The sequence below is a fragment of the Oreochromis aureus genome, linkage group 19, assembly GCF_013358895.1.
Source record: "Oreochromis aureus strain Israel breed Guangdong linkage group 19, ZZ_aureus, whole genome shotgun sequence".
NCBI classification, from domain to species: domain Eukaryota; kingdom Metazoa; phylum Chordata; class Actinopteri; order Cichliformes; family Cichlidae; genus Oreochromis; species Oreochromis aureus.
Genome location: NC_052960.1, coordinates 14,897,908 through 14,916,836, shown reverse-complemented (window position 1 = coordinate 14,916,836; position 18,929 = coordinate 14,897,908). Strand labels below are relative to the sequence as shown.

The 18,929-nt window shown below is 43.0% G+C and overlaps 1 protein-coding gene across 5 annotated transcripts in view; it reads left to right on the top strand.

Moving 5' to 3' along the window:
• Positions 1–16,913, top strand: part of meis2a (Meis homeobox 2a) — a 78,107-nt gene extending 61,194 nt beyond the window's left edge. For 2 of the 5 annotated variants that reach the window (XM_031747185.2, XM_031747184.2), the window contains exons 11-13: positions 9,477–9,535; positions 11,251–11,361; positions 15,040–16,913. In XM_031747185.2, coding sequence (XP_031603045.1) covers positions 9,477–9,535; positions 11,251–11,361; positions 15,040–15,341 — 472 coding nt within the window. In that variant the 3' untranslated portion in view covers positions 15,342–16,913. Of the gene's footprint in view, positions 1–9,476; positions 9,536–11,250; positions 11,362–11,810; positions 11,909–15,039 lie in introns of all 5 variants that reach the window. The other 3 variants (XM_031747188.2, XM_031747189.2, XM_031747187.2) reach the window with 3 other exon arrangements.
• Positions 16,914–18,929: the final 2,016 nt, after the last annotated feature.

The window sequence follows — 18,929 nt, the reverse complement described above, 5'->3', positions numbered from 1 at the left end:
TAGTCCTTTGTTGGTTTAAGCCATGCTCTGCCCTAGTTCAGGCCTGTTATGGATGAGATATCAGTAGACTTGGTGCCAAGCAGAAGAGGGAAGGGAGAGCAGGAGGGGGAGAGAGGGAGGGCCTCTCCACAAAAAACAATCCGATCTTAATTGGAGTGTGGCCCAAACTCCTGCACATATCAAACCTGCTAATTTGCAATTTGGGAGAGGTGAGAAATAAACAGAGTAGCATGCTGCCACGTTCTCTGCAAGCAAACAGAAACAGACACACTTTGATGAAGTTATCAGAGGTAGCTTGAGGAATTAGCCAAGATTATCCAACACCATAACATGCATAACAAGATACAGAGATATAGAGGAAGCGCTGGCAAAAGGAAAGGGAAAGAACAATGAAGAGTATATTACCCTAATCTAGGGTTTCTCTATTCCCACCCTTATGAATATTTATTCCTCCTATTACTGGTGATGATGTTTCAATTGGGACTCTCTGTGAGCACGTGAGGTGGAATGGGGTGTCAGCCTGGTAGTAGAGGGTGTCAAGCACCCAAGATATGCCTGCTTTATCATCCTCTGGTTATATTGTATGAGATACATTCTTTATAATGTATTTGGATTGTTGAAATCTTAAGAACACGGATGGCTGAGAATTGAGTTTTCTGTATTTTGGGGCTTTTACTAGACATGTCATATAAAAACATCTCACATGACAGTTCAGAGGCTTAAGTTTAAGGACCTTTAAGGATCTTCTGCAGTGTAGGCTTAATTGAATGTGGCTTTGTTGTATTTGTTTAAGGCTGTCACATATGAAGGAGGCCAGTCAAAGCTTTTACACAGTTGGTGGTAGAGCTGATCTGAGAGGCAGAGGGCTCGCTTCAGGCCACCAAGCACATCAGAGTCCCTGTGGTCTGCTCCACAGTGTCACTGCTGTTTCTGCCAGCAGTCCCTTCCACAAACAACAGCTATTTATATCACTAGCCTGCTGCTGGACTTTTTAGCCCTAAACTCTGCTTCTGACCGTGCCGGCGCATGTGTGTTTGTGTGCCTGTGAGTTCACTCGTGTGTATTTCAAAGCGATTATGTGCAATTGAAACTCAGATTAATTATTCAATAGGGAAGTGAGAGGCAAGCTGACAACATTTAACCGGCGACTCTCTCGCGGTCACCAATATGTGCTAGACGCAAACTCGCTCACTCAGACACATCATGGAAACGTGCTCGATGGAAACACTCAGTCACACGCCAGAGACGCAGTGATGAGAAGATGATGACATCCCAGAGGGAGGGAGAATCCCTTCCCAAACATACACACACAGACTGAATCCTGTACTCTGCAGTAGTCTGGTTCTGAAAGACTCTCAAGTGCAGCGGCACCTAAAGCCAGGCATTAGAGAATCTCACTGGTCGATCCACTAGGTTTAGGTGTCACTTTTTAATTGCTCAAACTGCAGTGCATTTTCACTGCCCTAAATTCACGGTTAGCAGCACACCAGCATGAGGAGTAAAAACTTCAAGAGCAGGGGGGAGAATATGAATGTTTACATATGTTTGGGAACGGGGTGGTTAGATGGGGGCACCTTTTATTCTTAATGCCTTCTAATACATTTTTATATTCAGGAGTGCAAGCTGTCTGCAAATGTGGGAATACATGTACATGCATGCTCACATGCGTGCATCCAATTATGTGTGTGTGTGTGTGTGTGTGTGTGTGTGTGTGTGTGTGTGTGTGTGTGTGTGTGTGTGTGTGTGTGTGAGAGAGAGAGAGAGAGAATGTAACTGTTGCTCTTGGCAGGCCCCCTCTCTTCTTCTCTTTGAGCTGAACCCATTACAGTCTTATAAAAGAGAGAGAGGAGAGAGGTTTGATATGAAGCAAAGGAAATAGATTGGCCTTATTTCCTGTCTGGCTGCCGCAGAGCAGACACTTGTGTTGCCTAGACGATGCAGGCAATTGACACTCAATTTTGTTTGAAATATCACGCCTCTATCATGTCATTATCAGCTTCTCATGGTAATCCACAAAGCCGCACTGTTTGATATCTGACAATAAGGGGGAGTCACAGAGTCACGGAATCTCTCACTCGATTACCAGGCAGAGAGAGAAAACGGGGTTGAGAATGAAAGGGAGCAGAAAACGAGAGAGCGGGGAGACAAAAGACGGGGTGAAAGAAGAAGAGATGGAAAGATAATTCAGGGGAGAGAAGCGAGAAAAGCCACAGATTTTCTATGTTGGCACTAAGAAGTGGAAGGAAACTGAGATTATACCTGCCCACTTCGCAAAGACATGAAAAGGAGTCCAACAGGTCTGGCATAGTGGAGGGAAAAAAAAAAAGGAGAAGCGAATGTGGGCAATAGGGGTGGCACTCTTCACAACTGTGAAATTGGGGTGATCTTGTAAGCACACCCACTCATCTCAGGAGAGCTGATGGGTAGGCTGGGGTAATGATAGTGCTGCAGTCAGTTTCTCTATTCCCCCCGCCTGGCTGTGTGTGTGTGTGTGTGTGTGTGTGTGTGTGTGTGTGTGTGTGTGTGTGTGTGTGTGTGTGTGTGTGTGTGTGTGTGTGTGTGTGTGTGTGTGTGTGTGTGTGTGTGTGTGTGAGAGAGAGAGAGGCAGCCTGCCAATATGTGTTCTGTGTATCTGTTCTATTTCTTGCTGGTCCTTCATGAAAGCAGGAAAACCTCACCCATCCAAAAGGTGAGAAGCTGGCTTATGAGGAATGAGCATTACCTTCCAGCGCTGACGGCCTCTGTCACGCGCTATGTACTGGAGCCTTTGACGAGGGCTAATATTGACCTAAGAATGTTGGTTGTTTTCAGGCGCTCTTCAAACAAGAAAAAATGCAGCTGTTGGTCCCTTGGCTCCTGTGCAGGCAGAAAATACCTTTTGTACACCTGTGCACATTAATAAGGTGTTGTCTTAAGGTGGGTGTGGGAGCGGGGAGGGGGGGTGTCTTGCTAACAAGGGATTTGTGGGATCAACTCCTTTCGTATTACCCCCGTCGAGTGGCAGTTGGTAAAAAAAAAAGGAGGAAGTTAATGAAGGAAATATTATACATGAAGGAAAATTTTAAGAGACTGTTGATAGAAAAATGTAGATGAGATGATTTGGTCCTTCTTTCTAACTTCAGAAAACTGGTAGTGCTAGGGCAAGTTAGTAACGCTGGGTTGCTACAATAAGGTCTCTTTCATACAGGTGTGTTGACGCCTGGGGCGGGCTTGGCCTCAGTCCATTCCATTCACCCTGGCTGATTTGAACAATAACTATCGTATCTTTTAAAAGAGAAGGGAGGGTGAAGCGTCAAGAAGTAGATGCCTAAGAGCTCTGTTGGGGCCAAGAAAAACCCCCGCTGCCGTTGTCAGAGCTTGTTGATGTTGTAGGGAGGAATTTTTTTTTTCGTTTTTGCCCCCACCCCCATAACCCCCACATTTTTTTTCCCACTTCTGCGCTGGATTTGGTGTTTTGTGCCGTAGGACAGAGTGTGGTGAGGAGACAGAGGAACAAAGTGCTGCTGTGTGGAGCAGCAGCTGCTGCTTGCCGGATCAAAGGGGCAACAAGCGTGGTCTTCCTGGCCCAACGCTGCTCTGGAGGTGTTTGACGGACAGTCAGCAGCTGGGGCCGTACAGCCCGCCCTGTAGGGGTCAGGCTGCTGGACTGCAAGGCCCAGAGGTGACATACCGTCACTGGACAGGGGGAAGAGGGGAGAAGGTGTTAGATGGGAGGGTAAATAGAGGGAGAGATGTCTATGTTTGTTTCTTTTGTAGTGTGTGTTGCTTTGGTGTTTTAGTTTAGAGCGAGACTTTTGGGATTATTGTTCCATATTTCTATCAGATATTTACCCTTTTGTGATGAGTGAGTCAGTTCCCACTTATTCTTCATAATGCATGGATGACAGCTGCCTGGTTTTAAGGCTAAACAATTACTTTCCTAGCGTTGCGCTCCACACTGCAGTATTCCACCTCTTTGGTACTGACAGAGAATCCGAGTGAGAAAAGAGAGACAGAGAGCAAGCATGCCGCAGTGCTATTGATTTATTTTAATTAGCTCCTCGTTAAATCTTGTCAGTTTGCAACACAAATATATAATTCTTTGTCTGATTTTCCACTGGAGTCTTAATGACTCGTACTCAGCGGGTTTCAGAGAGAAATGACTTCTGCCGCTAGACTGACAGAGCAATGCAAATGTTAGTCATATAGGACTGAGGGGGGAATGCCACAAATGGGCAATGAGTGGAGTAATAAAAAGGGAAAGAAAAACAGGTCAGTGAAAGTCCATGGAGGAGAGGTGAAACAGTCCCCCTTTCAGAGGCAGACAAAAGAGTGTGTGTGGGGGGGTGAGGTGGCGTGGGAGGTGGGAATATGGAGGCACAGTGGATGTGAGAAAGAGAGCGAGAGAGAGGGGAAGAGATAGACAGAGGTAAAACTATGTAAACACAGTGGCTGCCCTAAACGCGGGCCCTCACCGACGTTTCTAAAAAAACGATCCTGTCTTGCTCTGCTTCACATCTGCACTAAATCAAACACAGGGGTGAGGTAATGTTCGCCCGGCACATGTCTCTTGACTCCTGTTTTAACTTAAAGAAGCGAAGAAGGTATAGAAAAGGGAAACTCTGTCGCTGATGAGCTTGAGAAAGCTTCCCCATTCCTACCTCCTTGTCCCTTATCTCTATCCTAGAGGAGTGAAAAGCTCCTTTGTGATAGTTTATGATAAATCCACAGATACTGTAGGTTCAGTCTGGTGGCAAGCTATGTATAAACTGTTACAGGGGCCTGCCTGGACCATGTGAGCTGATTAAATCACTGTTGTTGACACTACAGTGGATCAGTGTTAGAAGTTCAGTAGCCTTGGACTACCCTGTGTCTGACTGGACCATAATTAGTGTTTGCTTATACTAAACACACTCTCTTCATGGGGTTAATTTGCATGCACTTCCTGGTCAAAGGACATCCAGTTTCCACTCCTGTCTCTCTGCCTTTCTTTTTGGTGGAAGAGCATCAAACTAAAGCCTTCCTCCTTTGATTCTAGTGAGTTGTGACTCAATCGCTGGGGGTTTGGAATCTTTATTTCTGTCTGAAGCGGAAGTATGGAAGCAATGAGCTTTAATAGGAACCAGAGGACAGTCATGTTTGCAAGCAGTGATCATGGATTGAGTTCAGTATGTTCTTGTACAGATTGTGTTGCATCTAATCTTCCTACAAAGCCAGACGAATAGGGGCCCAGGAATCGGAAACTTGCCCCCCTCTCACTATATGAGCTTCCAAAATGGGCATGTGTAGGTCAGCCATGAAGGCAATAAACTGTCAACGATTTTTGTGACACTGTTTCAAATGCTTTGCGCACTGTACAGCGCTATGTTTGGAGTAGCCCAGTGCTTATTTTTTGGATACGGCACGTTCAGTTTTCTGCATTTCATTCTCCTGTCTCACTCTGTCTTGTTTTTTTTTCTTTCTTTCTTTCATCACAAACTCGTCAAACGAGTGACCCCACTCCTGATTGGCTAGGCCTCCTGTGATCTCCACCGCAATTGGCTAACTAAGCGTTGAGACTCTGTTTCGCCTCTCTCTGTCTCGTCTCCCTCCCTCTCGCTCTCCGTCTCTTGGCTGTGCTCCAGGGTAGGGTGGTTTGGCATGACAATTTCTCAGCGAAGGAATGCTGACAACAGGAGCGAGTTACCAGGTGTGGCTGTAAGTCAGTTAACCAGAAACAAGGCCTTTCTGACAGATTGAGATGAGGAAGTAAGAAAAAAAATTAAGACAACACTGAGTGAGACGGACTGGTTTGCTGTGATTACATCTGCAAACCTCCAGTAACCTTTGATACTATTATGCTTGTGATGCAGTTGGCTTGCTGCATTAAAGGGGAGCGTCGTAAAATTGAAGGACTCTACTTAAAAAATAAAGTCTCGTGGTATGCTTTAGGATTATGTAAGTTCACTAGTACATCTATATCTCTTCTTCTGCGCCTGACCAGATCTTGATCTCAGTCCCTCCACACTCACGTAACTACAGGCTATAGCAAAACACAGCATGCTAGCCAGGGTATTTAAACCTGGCTGTGAGAGTAGGTAACAAGGGATTCTGTGTTGATCCAGCCTAGTGGAGACTCTGTGTCAAGTGGACTCCTGCTTCCCTGTCTCCATCATTCATATCTGCCCACTATGTTCATATCTGGAATCTGCATAGTAACACTCCTAACAGCCATAGTAAGTTTAGCTTCTTATATCATCAGGAAGATGGGTACCAGGTCTTCCTGTGGAGATGCATTATTGTATCTGCACACAAGCTTGTGCTTTTCAAGTGCGTCTTTCACGCCATCTCAGTGCATAAAAGTGCTTCTGTGAGCCAGCTGGCAATTGTATGTGAAGAATGTGCTGACATGCATTATACACACATATTGACTGACATGTGCATACATATTAACATGCAAGCTCTAAAGTGTACTTAGCACTGTGAATGCAGTTTTTGAAAGCAGCTTGAAAATGTGTTTAAGGCCTATTGGCTGGACAAAACCAGTTGCTAATATTAAACAGCAGTGGGCCGCAGCCGCCAACAGCCCACTTTTTCCTGGGTTATTGTACACATTCTGAGCTGTATCCCAATGAATGACCTCCACACGACCCCCTAACCTTGCCTTTAATTATTTGTTTGAAGACAGCACGGAGTTCCCATGCTGAGAGGTACTCTGTGTACTATGTGTGCATGTGTGTGTGTGTGCGTGTTGGTGTTTCTGTGCTCTAACACTGAGCAGAGGCAGGCCATAATAAGCTAGACCACCAGATGTAGATAATAAAACATGGGCTTTCGGTTGGAGGTTTTTTAGCTAGTGTCCCCTGTGAGCCTCCTGTGTTCTGGTTAGCCTATGGACACACTGGTGGTGGTTGTGGTTATGTCCATGGTGTTGATGTGTAGATTTACAGCACGCACACACACACATGTTTTAGCAAGTGGCTTAGGAATTCTAAATCCCTGTGGTCAACCTCTGTATCTCTCTCAGGACTTTGGGTCCTCAGATCCATCCATCTGACTGTCCATCTGAGTTGACTGGCCCTCATCTCTGGAGGATTCCTGGTTGTGTTGTTCTAAGCACACTCCATTAGCAGCTCACGGGTGGAGGGAAAACAGTGTTATCGGGCCCGGCTCTGATAATCTCAATTGACTTTACTCAGACTGATAAAAGGTGCTCTAAGGCCACAAGAAGCACCCCCACCCCCCACCCCACCCCCCCAACTCTTTTCGGTGCACATCGTCGCCTGCTGGTTACTGTGGCAACTTGTTTAGCGTGCAAAAATAGTCTTTGTGAATCTTTATCGTGACAGTTAGCCAACAGGGAACACCGACAACAAGCAGGTCCATTTGGGAAAATATCTGAAAATCCACATTTTTCCATACCCCAAGAGCTGTTTGGATACTAAAAATTAGTAAACACTGGCAGCTAAATGCTTCCCTGCATGCTTAAATTTATATATTTTCTGTGAGGAGATGGAAAAACACAAATATAAACAGCTATTTTTCCATCTGAAAATGACACTTTGATCCTACTGAGTACTCTCCAGTGGAGTATTTCCTCTGCAGTCACTAGAAACCGTATGGTTGAATTTAGCACCTGGGAAGAACATTCCTAATATTATGTGTTTATGGCTGTGACCCAGAATACGTTAGGTAAGAATGCACATGGTTGTGATTTTGAGCCTGTTGGTGCATCCACAAAGGGAGAAAGCAGGACATATATTTTGGCAAGCCTTACACTCTGTACTTAAAGAGGGAGTGTGATACGAGGAATGTCTTAGTGTTTACTTGCTCAGCTGGTTTCGATGTTGGAACCGTCTTTCTCCCTGAAGCACCTCGGGCATTTCTTAGAGTATAGCTATCGCGCAATGTTTTGTCCCCTTTGTTCAAAAATACTTCAGAGTTAATAAAAGTTCATCTTTATTCCTCCCTTAAATTGCAAATCATGCGTTACAATGGTATAATATCCAATACAGCTCTCTCCTTCACTCCATTCCACTCCACCTCTCATCTTCCTCTTTCATTCTCCCTTATTCTCATGTGGGTTTGTTTCATCTTTTTTCTCTCAGGGGCCTGCAGTACCCCATGCGTACCTGCACTCTGGATGCCCCCTGGCAAATGAGCACCGCGTCTTTCTTTTCCCAACTGTGCATTTTGTACATTTAACCATGTCACTTTGAGCCGGGCAGATTACAGGCGTTTAAGTTCATTGGAGAAGGTAAGGGCAGGTATCAGGGCTTCATGGGGGATTAGGAACCCAAATTGGTTCCAGCTCTCCCTTCCTTCTAATGACCAGTTCTTTAGCCGTATTGATGGTGCCTTGGCCCGTATGTTAGGAGAGGGCAGTAAAGCCTTTTTTTTTCTTCCCTCCACTGTGTTTTTTGGAACTAGCAAAAGACTCCATGCTGGACAGCTCCAACGTGATTTGAAACCCCGCATTAATATCAACCACATGGGGGTACCCCTAGTGCTAGGTCCATGCTATGTTTTCAGGTTTATTAAAGCGAATGAGAGAAAGTCGGAATGGAAAGAGGTGGCAACAGAGGTAAAAAGAAAGATATAAAGGTGGAGAACTTCCTTGGCCTTAGTGGGCAGATTGTGTTTGACACAGCCCAAGGCATCCCATTCCAAGTTAAAAAGGTTGCCCCTGGCTGGCAGTCACCTCCAGATGACCTCCGGCTCTACACTGGAAAAGCCACAGGAGCAAGACTGGCTGGGGAGGCTTTGTGGAGGTGCACTTACTCGCTGCTGTGGTGGTGATAAAACTTCAGACAGCCTAATTGATGGGCTCACTGACATAACAATACCTTGTGAAAGCACGGCGTGGCCCATGCCTGGTCCTCATTTCTGGACAGCTGGAAGGGGAGCAGAACCCCCTACAATGCAGCCAGAGTTGGGGGTCCCACAGAGGGGGAGGGAAGAGATGGGGGTGCAATGAAAGGAACCATTTATGTCCTGCATTTTGAACTTAAAGTTCATTTTGGAATTCAAGTATCCCCACTAAAATAACATTTTGGAGCAAACACTGTAGAAGATGCAGTACATTACATATAGAGTTGGTGAGCGTTGGGTAGAACTATAGCAGTAGTGACAGAAAAAAGAAAGAGAGACAGAGAGAGGAATGGATGTGCCATGTTGAGGGTTCTTCTGTGCCCAAGTTGCACTTAATACTTGAGGAATGTCTCCCTGGTGCCCATAGCAACCAAACGTAATCAAAAGCTTTATTAAAAGAGGGGGGAATAGATCATAAGGAACATTAAAAGTATCCCTCACTGGGTTCTCAAGTCAGCAGACAATTGCCCTTTTGTTTGTTGCTGTTGTGTCGTGAGCGCCTCTCTCAAGGACTCGGTGGCTAATGTTGCCATTAAGTCATGCAAAACTGTTTTGTCTTTGTGGAGGTTCGTGATGAATCTTTCTGTGTGTGAATGCGGCGTGATTTAACGTTTGCTTTTCTCTGTGTTTATTTTTTCCTCTGCCAGGTTTATCAATGCCAGGAGAAGAATAGTACAACCCATGATCGACCAGTCAAATCGAGCAGGTAAAAAGAAAAGGAAAAGACAAACAAAAATTTAAAAATGAAAAAACCCAAACAGACAATCCAGCTAATCTACAGTAGAGTACGGCTTCTTTTCCCTGCATGAAGACACCCTTTCCAAATCCTTTACTGGCAAGCACATCATGCCTGGAGCCCAGATTTTTAGAGGGGTGCCCTACACCTACTCCCTCCTCTTCCTCTCTCATCGTTCATTCCCTTTTCCATTTTCTCAATGAGATGTGTTCAGCAGTGGTGCAGGCTGTTTGCTGATTGACTCTAATTGGAGATTTCCCAGTCTAAGTGGCGAGAGAGGTATATTAGCAGTCTCTCTGTGAATTACTAATTGGACACAAGAGGAGTGCCAGAAATGCTAGCAGCAATTTATGAGTTATCTCCCTTTTTTTTTTAGGCTATTTTGTTTTTCTTTCTTTTTTTTCAGTTAAGGGTAGGGGGCTTTCCCCTGAATTTTTCTGCTGCATTTTTATTTCCTTCCCTCAAGAATCACTCTTCTAAATTTTGATCTTAAGTAGTCATTCACTGCATTGCAAATATCAAGACCTCTCTGTTTTTTTTAATGGATTCCACCATTATGTCTTGATTTATCCCCCATGCACGAGACATCTACATTGGTTTAAAACAATGATGGAACACTTTATATTGGTAAATCATAACACACTGATTTTCCATGTCTAATGTGTTCAGATTTCCAAAAGCACAACCTAGTAGTAGCAAGTACGCCACTATGTGATCCTGCTGAATGTTTCAGTCACCCTAAGCTTCAATGACTTTGGCATTACCAAAAAAGAAAAAAAGAAAGAAGAAAAAAAACAAGTAATTTGTCTCAGGGAGGGAAAAGCTTTGTTGATTAGCAATCTCCTCGTTTATGAAGATCCCTACACTCAGGGGTGGAGATTGTTCAAACCGACACGAGCCATGATTAAAATGAGATGCACTTACAAATGTGGGCGCCTCTTTCTATACTTATTGCTCTTTTGTGTGGAGTATTTGACAGTCTGCATCTAGTGTGTGCCAATCAGCAATCTCTACTAACACAGCATGACTAACATCTCCCTCTAATCTTTGAGAATTACAGATTATCCAAGATAATTCTGTTATAGTCCCAGAATGCAATGGTTTCTGCAGTCTCCAAAATGCATTAGTTCAATAAGCCTAATAATAAACAAAATAAGATCCAGCTGAGCAAAGATTGCTGCTCTGTCTTCTTTATTATTATAACAGCTAATCAGGTAATTCATCCATAATACATATTAAACGATCTGGCAGTTTTGGGATTATCTAAATTTGTATGTTATGTTCTTCTTAAGAAAAGAAACATATACATGTGCTATGGATTTAACAAAATATTTGAAAGCTGAGTCTGGATGAATTGCCTGCCATGGCATAAATTCTTCCCATCCTGTCAAACTGCATGCTTTCTTCTCTCGGTTAGAGAACAATGTGTCTCCTGTGAGCGTGGTTTTGAATGACACTGGCTGCGTGTACGCACAAGTGTTTGTGTGTGTGTGTGTGCTTGCATGCATAAGGACCCACTGTATGCATGTTTGCATGCCACGCGTCAGTCAATGCTGTCCACAAACATGAGCACAATGTCTTACAGTATGTTTGGGCTGGAGCTGGGACAATTGCTGATTGTCTGGTGTGTTTTCTCTTCTTCTTCCCCCCTTCCTTTTTCATGTCCACGTTTTGACTACAATCAGGTTTTCTTCTTGATCCTTCAGTGAGCCAAGGAGCAGCGTACAGTCCGGAGGGCCAGCCAATGGGTAGCTTCGTGCTGGACGGTCAGCAACACATGGGGATCCGACCAGCTGGTAAGTCCATCCGCCTCCTTTTCCTTCATCCGTCTTCCCTCCATCATGCATGCTTTACCACACGAGAGTTATCGAAGAGCTGAACGACACTGACCCTGCTGTCTGTAGCATGAAATGTAGTCACCTCAGCATGGAGAAGGTCTCCCAAGTCAGTCACATAAACCTAACACTAAGTGTGCACCTCAACCACGATAACGCTTGTCTTTAAAAGTCCCCCCGCCTGCCTTGCTTGTGCTTTTTCTAATCTCATAATCACAACAAATGGGTCTAAGGGATCCAGCGAGAAATGTAAACTCTTAAACCGCTTCTTCACATCTTCCTCTTCCTCTTCCCTCATTTTCCATCTAAAGCTAACCAACCTCATCCCTTCTACCAGTTGGTCGTCTCTGACCTCGCTGTGATTCAAACTCCTGCTGATGCTTTTTCTGGCATTTATCTCTTCTTTCTAGGGCCTATGAGTGGAATGGGGATGAATATGGGCATGGATGGGCAATGGCACTACATGTAAACTCCATCTTGTAACTCAAAAAGCAAAGAAAAGGGGGAAGTAAGTACTGGGCTCTTTTCCTTGTTTTTTTTACACGTTGGGGCTGCTGGGTTTTATTTTTATGCTATTTTTTTTTACCCACAATTCCCTTTCACTTGACCAGCACAATGTCTTCTCACACTGGGCAGAATTTTACAGCGAGCTTGGGCCCCTTCCTTCCCAGCAACAACTTAGGTAGCCAGAAAGATGCTTTAAACGTAGAGGATGAATTGAAGACTTGAGAAAAAGGGGTAATCATCCTGGGACAGAGAGGACCCGACTTGTGGCGCCAGACAACATGAACAACAACAGAAAAAGGGGGGGAAGAAACAACCTGGCATGGCATGCACAAATTTATTTATCACAACAGCGCCATCGCTCTCCCCATCTTGGACAGCCAATGCAAATGTTGGACATTTAGGGAAAAAATAACATCTCCTGGGGAAGGGCCTGACAGGGAGAAATTAAGCAGGCTCCAGTGAAGCGATAAAGAAGGAGAAGTGAAACTGTCCTCCGAGTGACATAAATCTGTCTGGGGAAGGATTGATGCCCAAATTATCTTATATGCAAAGACGGGAACACCGCAGTACATTACGGCCCCTGAGCAAGATATACGGGCCGCGGGTGACACGGCCGATCCTTCACTGGGGGTTTGGTTTGAGCTGTGTAAAGGGAGGAATGAGTGTGTGGGGGGGCTGTGTGTTTTGATTATTTTTTACTGGAGGGAGACGATTTGGGGAGCGGGAGGAGGCAGTGAGTGGCCTGACCTGAGACTCGCAGACAAGAGCAGGGAGACACTGAGATAAATTTATAAGGTAGAAGACACAGGCATGCACACTTTGTCCAAAAGGAGGGGGTCTTTTTCACACATACAGATACTGTTTTGCTGTCTCTGTCTCTCTTTCACACACATACACACACACACAATCCCTCTATAGCTAAATGGCGGCAGTCTGATTAAGCTGGCTGTTCTGCCACAGTGCTGACATTTGAAAAATCAAGACATATAACATCCCAAAGGCGGCGGGGCAGATGAAATTTTATTTAACACCTAAACTCCCTTGCCCAATGAGGCACAATATAATAACACTTACCTTGATTAAAAGAACCCTTTATATGTAAATGGAGACTGGATTTTCCAAAGGGTCACAGCGGTAATTCTGCCGACAGAGATCATTTCACCCTTCCAGTCCTTGCATTCTCTCTCTCTTCCTCTGTTTCTCACTGCCTCTCGCACGTTTTATCTCATCCCCTCCTGTCTTTGCTAATGGCAGGAGGGAAAAAAAAGAGAGAGAGAGAAGGGAAAATCAGGAAGCAATGTTCCCTAAAACAGCCACACAGAGACAACATTTGCTCAGGTTGGCTAATTCTTAATATAGGGCTATATAATTTTGAGACTATTTAATTACGTAACATACTTTATGCTTCATGACCAATTACATTAATAGCTTAATACAGAGCAATATTATCCTCTCTTGATTTGATTACACAGTCACACAATATGGTATATTTGGTACTTAATTATGGCCAGCCATTGAGCAGGACTACTGTGCCATAACAGAAGTGCGCAGCCAGCTAGGGGGGCAGGCATGCAGAGATGGCAAGGGAGAGAGGCCCAGTCTGTCCTCAGTCATTGTCTTCAGATGGTTTTACCACTCTTGTTAATAAAAGAAGGGGTGGTGGGTGGTGGGGTCTCAGATCTACTTAACGGAATGACTGGAGCTTACAAGACTAGAGATTACCAGCTTACAGTGTCAAAAACATCTGCTGGGCCTTTTAACAGGAGCTGTCCTGGGTTATATGGAGGTGAGGGCACCCATCATACCCTACTAACACCCTGAATGATTTATTTATTTTATGACCCGAGTAGTGAGGTTTTAAGAGACCTGTTCTGACAAACACTTGCATTTCAAATGAACTGACATGGAAAGGGAGTATTAGAGAATGGCATAGCTTTCAACCAGTGCGACTGGCCATTAATCTTGGCCTTTGCTGTCCCTCTCTCCTTTCTGTCCTCCTCCTCTTCCCCTCACCGGGGTCCTCCAGTGTAATTTCTTAATTGCAGTGTTCTAAGGTGGAGGAATGCAGAGAGTGAGCATGCCTAGTGACCTTGCAGCGACCTCTCCCCTCCTATTACAGCTTCTAATCCCCCAGGGGTTCACATTACAAAGCAGGCCAGCCCAGACCCAATCCCAGACCCAGGCCCCCTGGCTCCAGCGGGACCTCCTGCTCACTCGTTTCTCCCCAAGGTCCAGGCCTCTGGACCAGCCTTGTTCCCATACTCCAGTCCCAGGCCCCAGGAACAACACCCCCACATTTGACTTTTTTTTCCTTGCTGATTACAACAAACAGCCATGTGAAAAGCCAAACAGTGGCACTGCTGAGCCAGCCCTGTGTCCTGGGTCGTGTCACAGTATGAGAGCTGCGGCATGCTGAGGTCTCTACACATATGAAGTGGAGTCCACCTTAAGAGATATCAGCATAAGCCACCGCCTTTCCCTTTGCTCTCTCTTTCCCCTTCTTTTTGTCTTTGTTACACTGTCTTGCCGCTGTTTGATGAACAACTGGTACTTTGTTTTGCTTGAAATGCTCTTATTCAGAGGCGGAAACAAGTCTTTAATGTTCTCTATATTGGTGATGCAACTAACCGAGACCTAAATTATTTAACGATGTCTTTAAGAATTTCTAAATCAAATATGTGCACAAAGGCACATCCCCATGAGAGAATGCCTGTTCAGTTAGTCACTAAATTCAGCTGGGGAACTGACTCTTCCACTTGTAAAAGTATTAGCACTTCTCCACATCAATACGCCTGCTTGGTTTTCCTCACATCCTCCAGGACTACAGTGTCTGTGGATGACTGAGGATCATTTTCCAACCTGAGACCTGACCACAACGCTATTGGGCATTGTAAACCACTCACCATTGCCTAAAATAGTCTGCTGCAATAATGTCTCTCTTTACTTGTAGGAGCTAAAAGCGCTGCAGTCACAGGCGCAGTGTCATAAAATCTGTTAAGCTCTTTGTTGGAGACGTTGAGTTTAAATTGAATTAAGGTCTGTTAATGGAGAGGAAGCGTGTCAAAGCTGCGGCGAGAAAACAGTTTTAGTGACTGTGTAAATACGTTCTCGTCTTTCTGCCTTTCTTCTCAGGTCTGTCAGGCATGCCAGGGGAGTACGTACCTCAGAGTGGTCCTATGGGCATGAGCATGACCCCACCCACTTACACCAACCCTCATCAGCTGACCTCTCACCCTTCCCAGCTCCGACACGGGCCCCCTTTCCATGCATACCTACCCGATCATCCCCACGTCCACCACACTCATCACGCCATGCTGATGCACGGAGGACCCTCGTCGCACCCAGGAATGACCATGTCTGCACAGAGACCCCCTTTGCTTTCTCCCGTTGACCCCAGTACTGGAGGACAAGGCCTGGACATCCATGCCCAATAGCATAAGGGAACTTTGCTACGACATCACAACAACAGCAGCTACTACAAGAAACCAATAAGAATAAAAAACAAACAGCAACCAACAATAAATCCTATTTTGAGACTATTTTTAAGAATAAGAAGCAAACCCTTTTGACCAGAATTTGACACGAACGAAACAGAATTCCAGATGAGCTGTGATAATTCTTTTTTTTTTCTAACTTGTCAATTTTGTTACTTTCATCCAAACGGAGGACCAAGCTGACAAGAACACTTTGTAAAGTCTTGGGCTTTTGGTAAAGATCAACAGAGGATGTTTTGACATACGCGTGCAAAGAACGGACAGACGCACCCGCTCGAAAAAACAAAACAAAACACACACACTTTTCTCACACTCACACTCACGCACCGTCATAAACACGTTCAGTACACATTCATGTGATGCGCTCAAACGCTTCTATAAGATCACTCTGGAAGATTTAAAAAAGAGAAGAAAAAAAAAGAAACAACAGAAAGACTCCAAGAGTTATAACTACTGTAGTATAAAAGTATAGATAAATAAGTTAAAACTTGTGCATTTTTTTTTTTTTTTGTTGATCACATGGTTTCTGTTTCCTGAGCTAGTTTTAGAATTAAAGGTTAACCTTTTCTCTCTCACACTGTGTGTGCTCCTTCCTGGAGGAGAAACTGTCTCGCAGCACAGCACTATTAAAGAAAAAAATAAGAAGATGGAACATCTCAAAAAGGCTTCAAACCACAGAGGGCAATCAGGTCCTGTCCCCCATAAGAACAGGGCATGATGGGAAAAGGCTGCTAAATGACACCGGATCTCTCCAGAAGATTCAGTTTGAACATTTGTCATGCCCCTCTCTCTCTTTTTTTGTTTTTGGTTCATGAATGAATGTTGCCCTGTAGGTTTTAAAGAAAAAAAAAAGTTCTTTGTTTGAATTGCCCAAGCACTGGATTGTGTTGGTTTTATACATTTTTATTTTAATATTATTTTATTTTTTTTGTACCCTGGACTCTCATTGATGAAGAGCATTTTGAAGGAAGCTTAATAGTGGAAAAGCAACATCCTGCAGCGCTTCTTTATCTGTGGATCAACATTCTTGCCATAAGGACAATGCTGACACAAATGTTGATTCTGTGGCACTGGAGAAGCATTTGATGGTTGATGCACCAAAAAACCTGAAACACACACACACACACACACACACACACAAAAAAGAAAAGAAAAGAAAAAAAACTTAAATTATGAACTCAATGCTTTTGGGAGAAAAAAGCTGAGAGAATATTGTAACAAACTTCGTACAGAGTTCAGTCTATTAATTGTTTCATGTTAGATATTCTATGTGTTTACCTCAATTGAAAAAGAATGTTTTTGCTAGTTTCAGATCTGCTGTGGCATTGATATTGTATGTCCATGAATTCCTTCCTTTTTCAGCACGTGTTCCTCACTAGATGATAAGATGCCGTCTCCCTTAAGCTTTGTCAAAAATACATTAAATACTTGTATGAGGACTGTGACGTAATGTTTAAAAGGTGTTCAGTCACAAATGCTGTAATAAATATTTCATTTTTGATTTTTGTTAGATTTTTGTGTGATTAACTGTGTTACATACAAGTCTTAATTCACGTACCCATTTTAACAGAACACAATTAATTGGTTTATTATTATTATAACTCAGAAACCCTTTTTTTTGTATATATATTGTTGCCTGTTGAATTTATTTTTGCAAATGGTCATAAAAATACACCATTTCAAACTTTCTTCCAGCACTCTGTTTGCAATAGCTTGTTTTAACCAGACTGCCCGTTTGAGTGCCCTCTTAAACTGACAATAACAAATTGTGGTTGAAATACATCTTGCCATGGTCATTTATTTAGGCACACAAATATGCCCTCCACGTAATAAATTACTGACAAATGCAAATAAAGTGTGCAAATTGCAGAGCAAATTCAACACCAGCCCATCTCAGACTTAGAAGGCTATTAGCAGTGAAGTGGAGGTACATTTAAAAGAAAGAAAAAAAAGGCTGACAGTGGCCTAGACTTATTGATAAGCATAAACAAAACGCTTTAAGGGGCATGTATTTTTATTTTATGTATTTATTTATTTTTCTAAAGATATCCTACATGAAGAAAGTGAGTATGAATTGAGTGGAAGTGAATTAGTTTAAATATATTTTAAAAAATAGTAAAAATAGAAATAGAAAAAAAGCCAGGGTATTCCCCGTACCCTCCAAAAAAGAAAAAAAAAAAGTCCACATAGATTCACCTTTTAAAGTCTCCCTACTTGTTCTAACAACAGAGCAATGATTTGTTCCCACAATAATTGCCTCTTCGGTCAGAAGCATGGCGGCCCTGTGTGTGTGCTTTGTGCTAATTTCTGCCGTTTTGCAGCGCCGCCTGTCGGTCTAATCGGGCAATGTCGTCCAGGAGTACAGAGATGGGCTTTGAAAGGCTATCTCTTCTTTCTTGTCTCTATCCCTGCGCCGGTGTTCGCCCGCGGCCACCCAAGTCATAGCCTTAAACCAGAAATGACAACATAACTTTGGCTGAAACATTTTCTGCTCTTTACTCTCTTGCACTGGATTCAGGGCTATAACTCCTTCATTTTTTTCTCTTAATTATCATTGCAAACTATGTTTTAATCTTGTTATTATGTGTGAAGCAACAAATATAGTGTATGGCAAGTTATTGTTATTATTATTATTATTATTATTATTATTATTATTATTATTATTACACACTAACCAAACTGGCTTAGGATTCTCTTTTTTCTTTTTAAAATTTTCATTCTTTATTTCTTCTTGTGTTGTCGTTGTTATATAGATTTTTCTTTTTTCTTTTTTTCTTTTTTTTTTTTTAAAGATTTTCGTTTTATTTTTTGTGGGTTTAAATATTAAGCGAGCCTTTCTTTGCTATTTTTTATTTTTTTTTATTTTCAGATATTCTGATTTATCGTAAAAAATGATGCGTCTGTTTTTTTTTATACATTATTGTTTAAATTTGTTTGTTTGTGACGCATTTGTAGGCCTAATCAACTGTTGACTTTGGTTTTTTATTATATATTTTCACTGCATATTTCCAGTCTCTGCATGGAAAGTCCTTTTCTTAGATTTAAATCCAGCATTGACAGATTATTATTGTTTATTTATCGTTCATATATTTTGGCCTGCACGACAGTCGAAAAGCAATATTTCCTTTTAGGTATTTTCCCCCTCTTTTAATTGGTTTAAACGATTCCCAGGTTGTCGGTGAAAGATTGTTTTAATTGCAGACACCATACCTGAAGAGATAATCGTTATTTAACAATATTTTTTTCCAATTCGGAATGCTGGGCCTTAACCAGGCAGAAGAAAAAAAAATATTGGTTTTGCACCAAAGTCTAGTTTGGTGTGTCTTCTTTTGTCGACTATTTAAAACCTAAAAGCCCTTTTTGTTTTTTTAGTGGTCTATTATTCTGTGGATAAAACGGAAGGAAGAAACCCTTCGTTTTGTGCGGAGATTATCAGATGAAAAAGAGAGAAAACGTGAGGATTACTGTGGATGGAGAGGATTTTAATATTAATAGTTTTTTTTTCTTTTCTCCCCCTCTCGTCCCGAC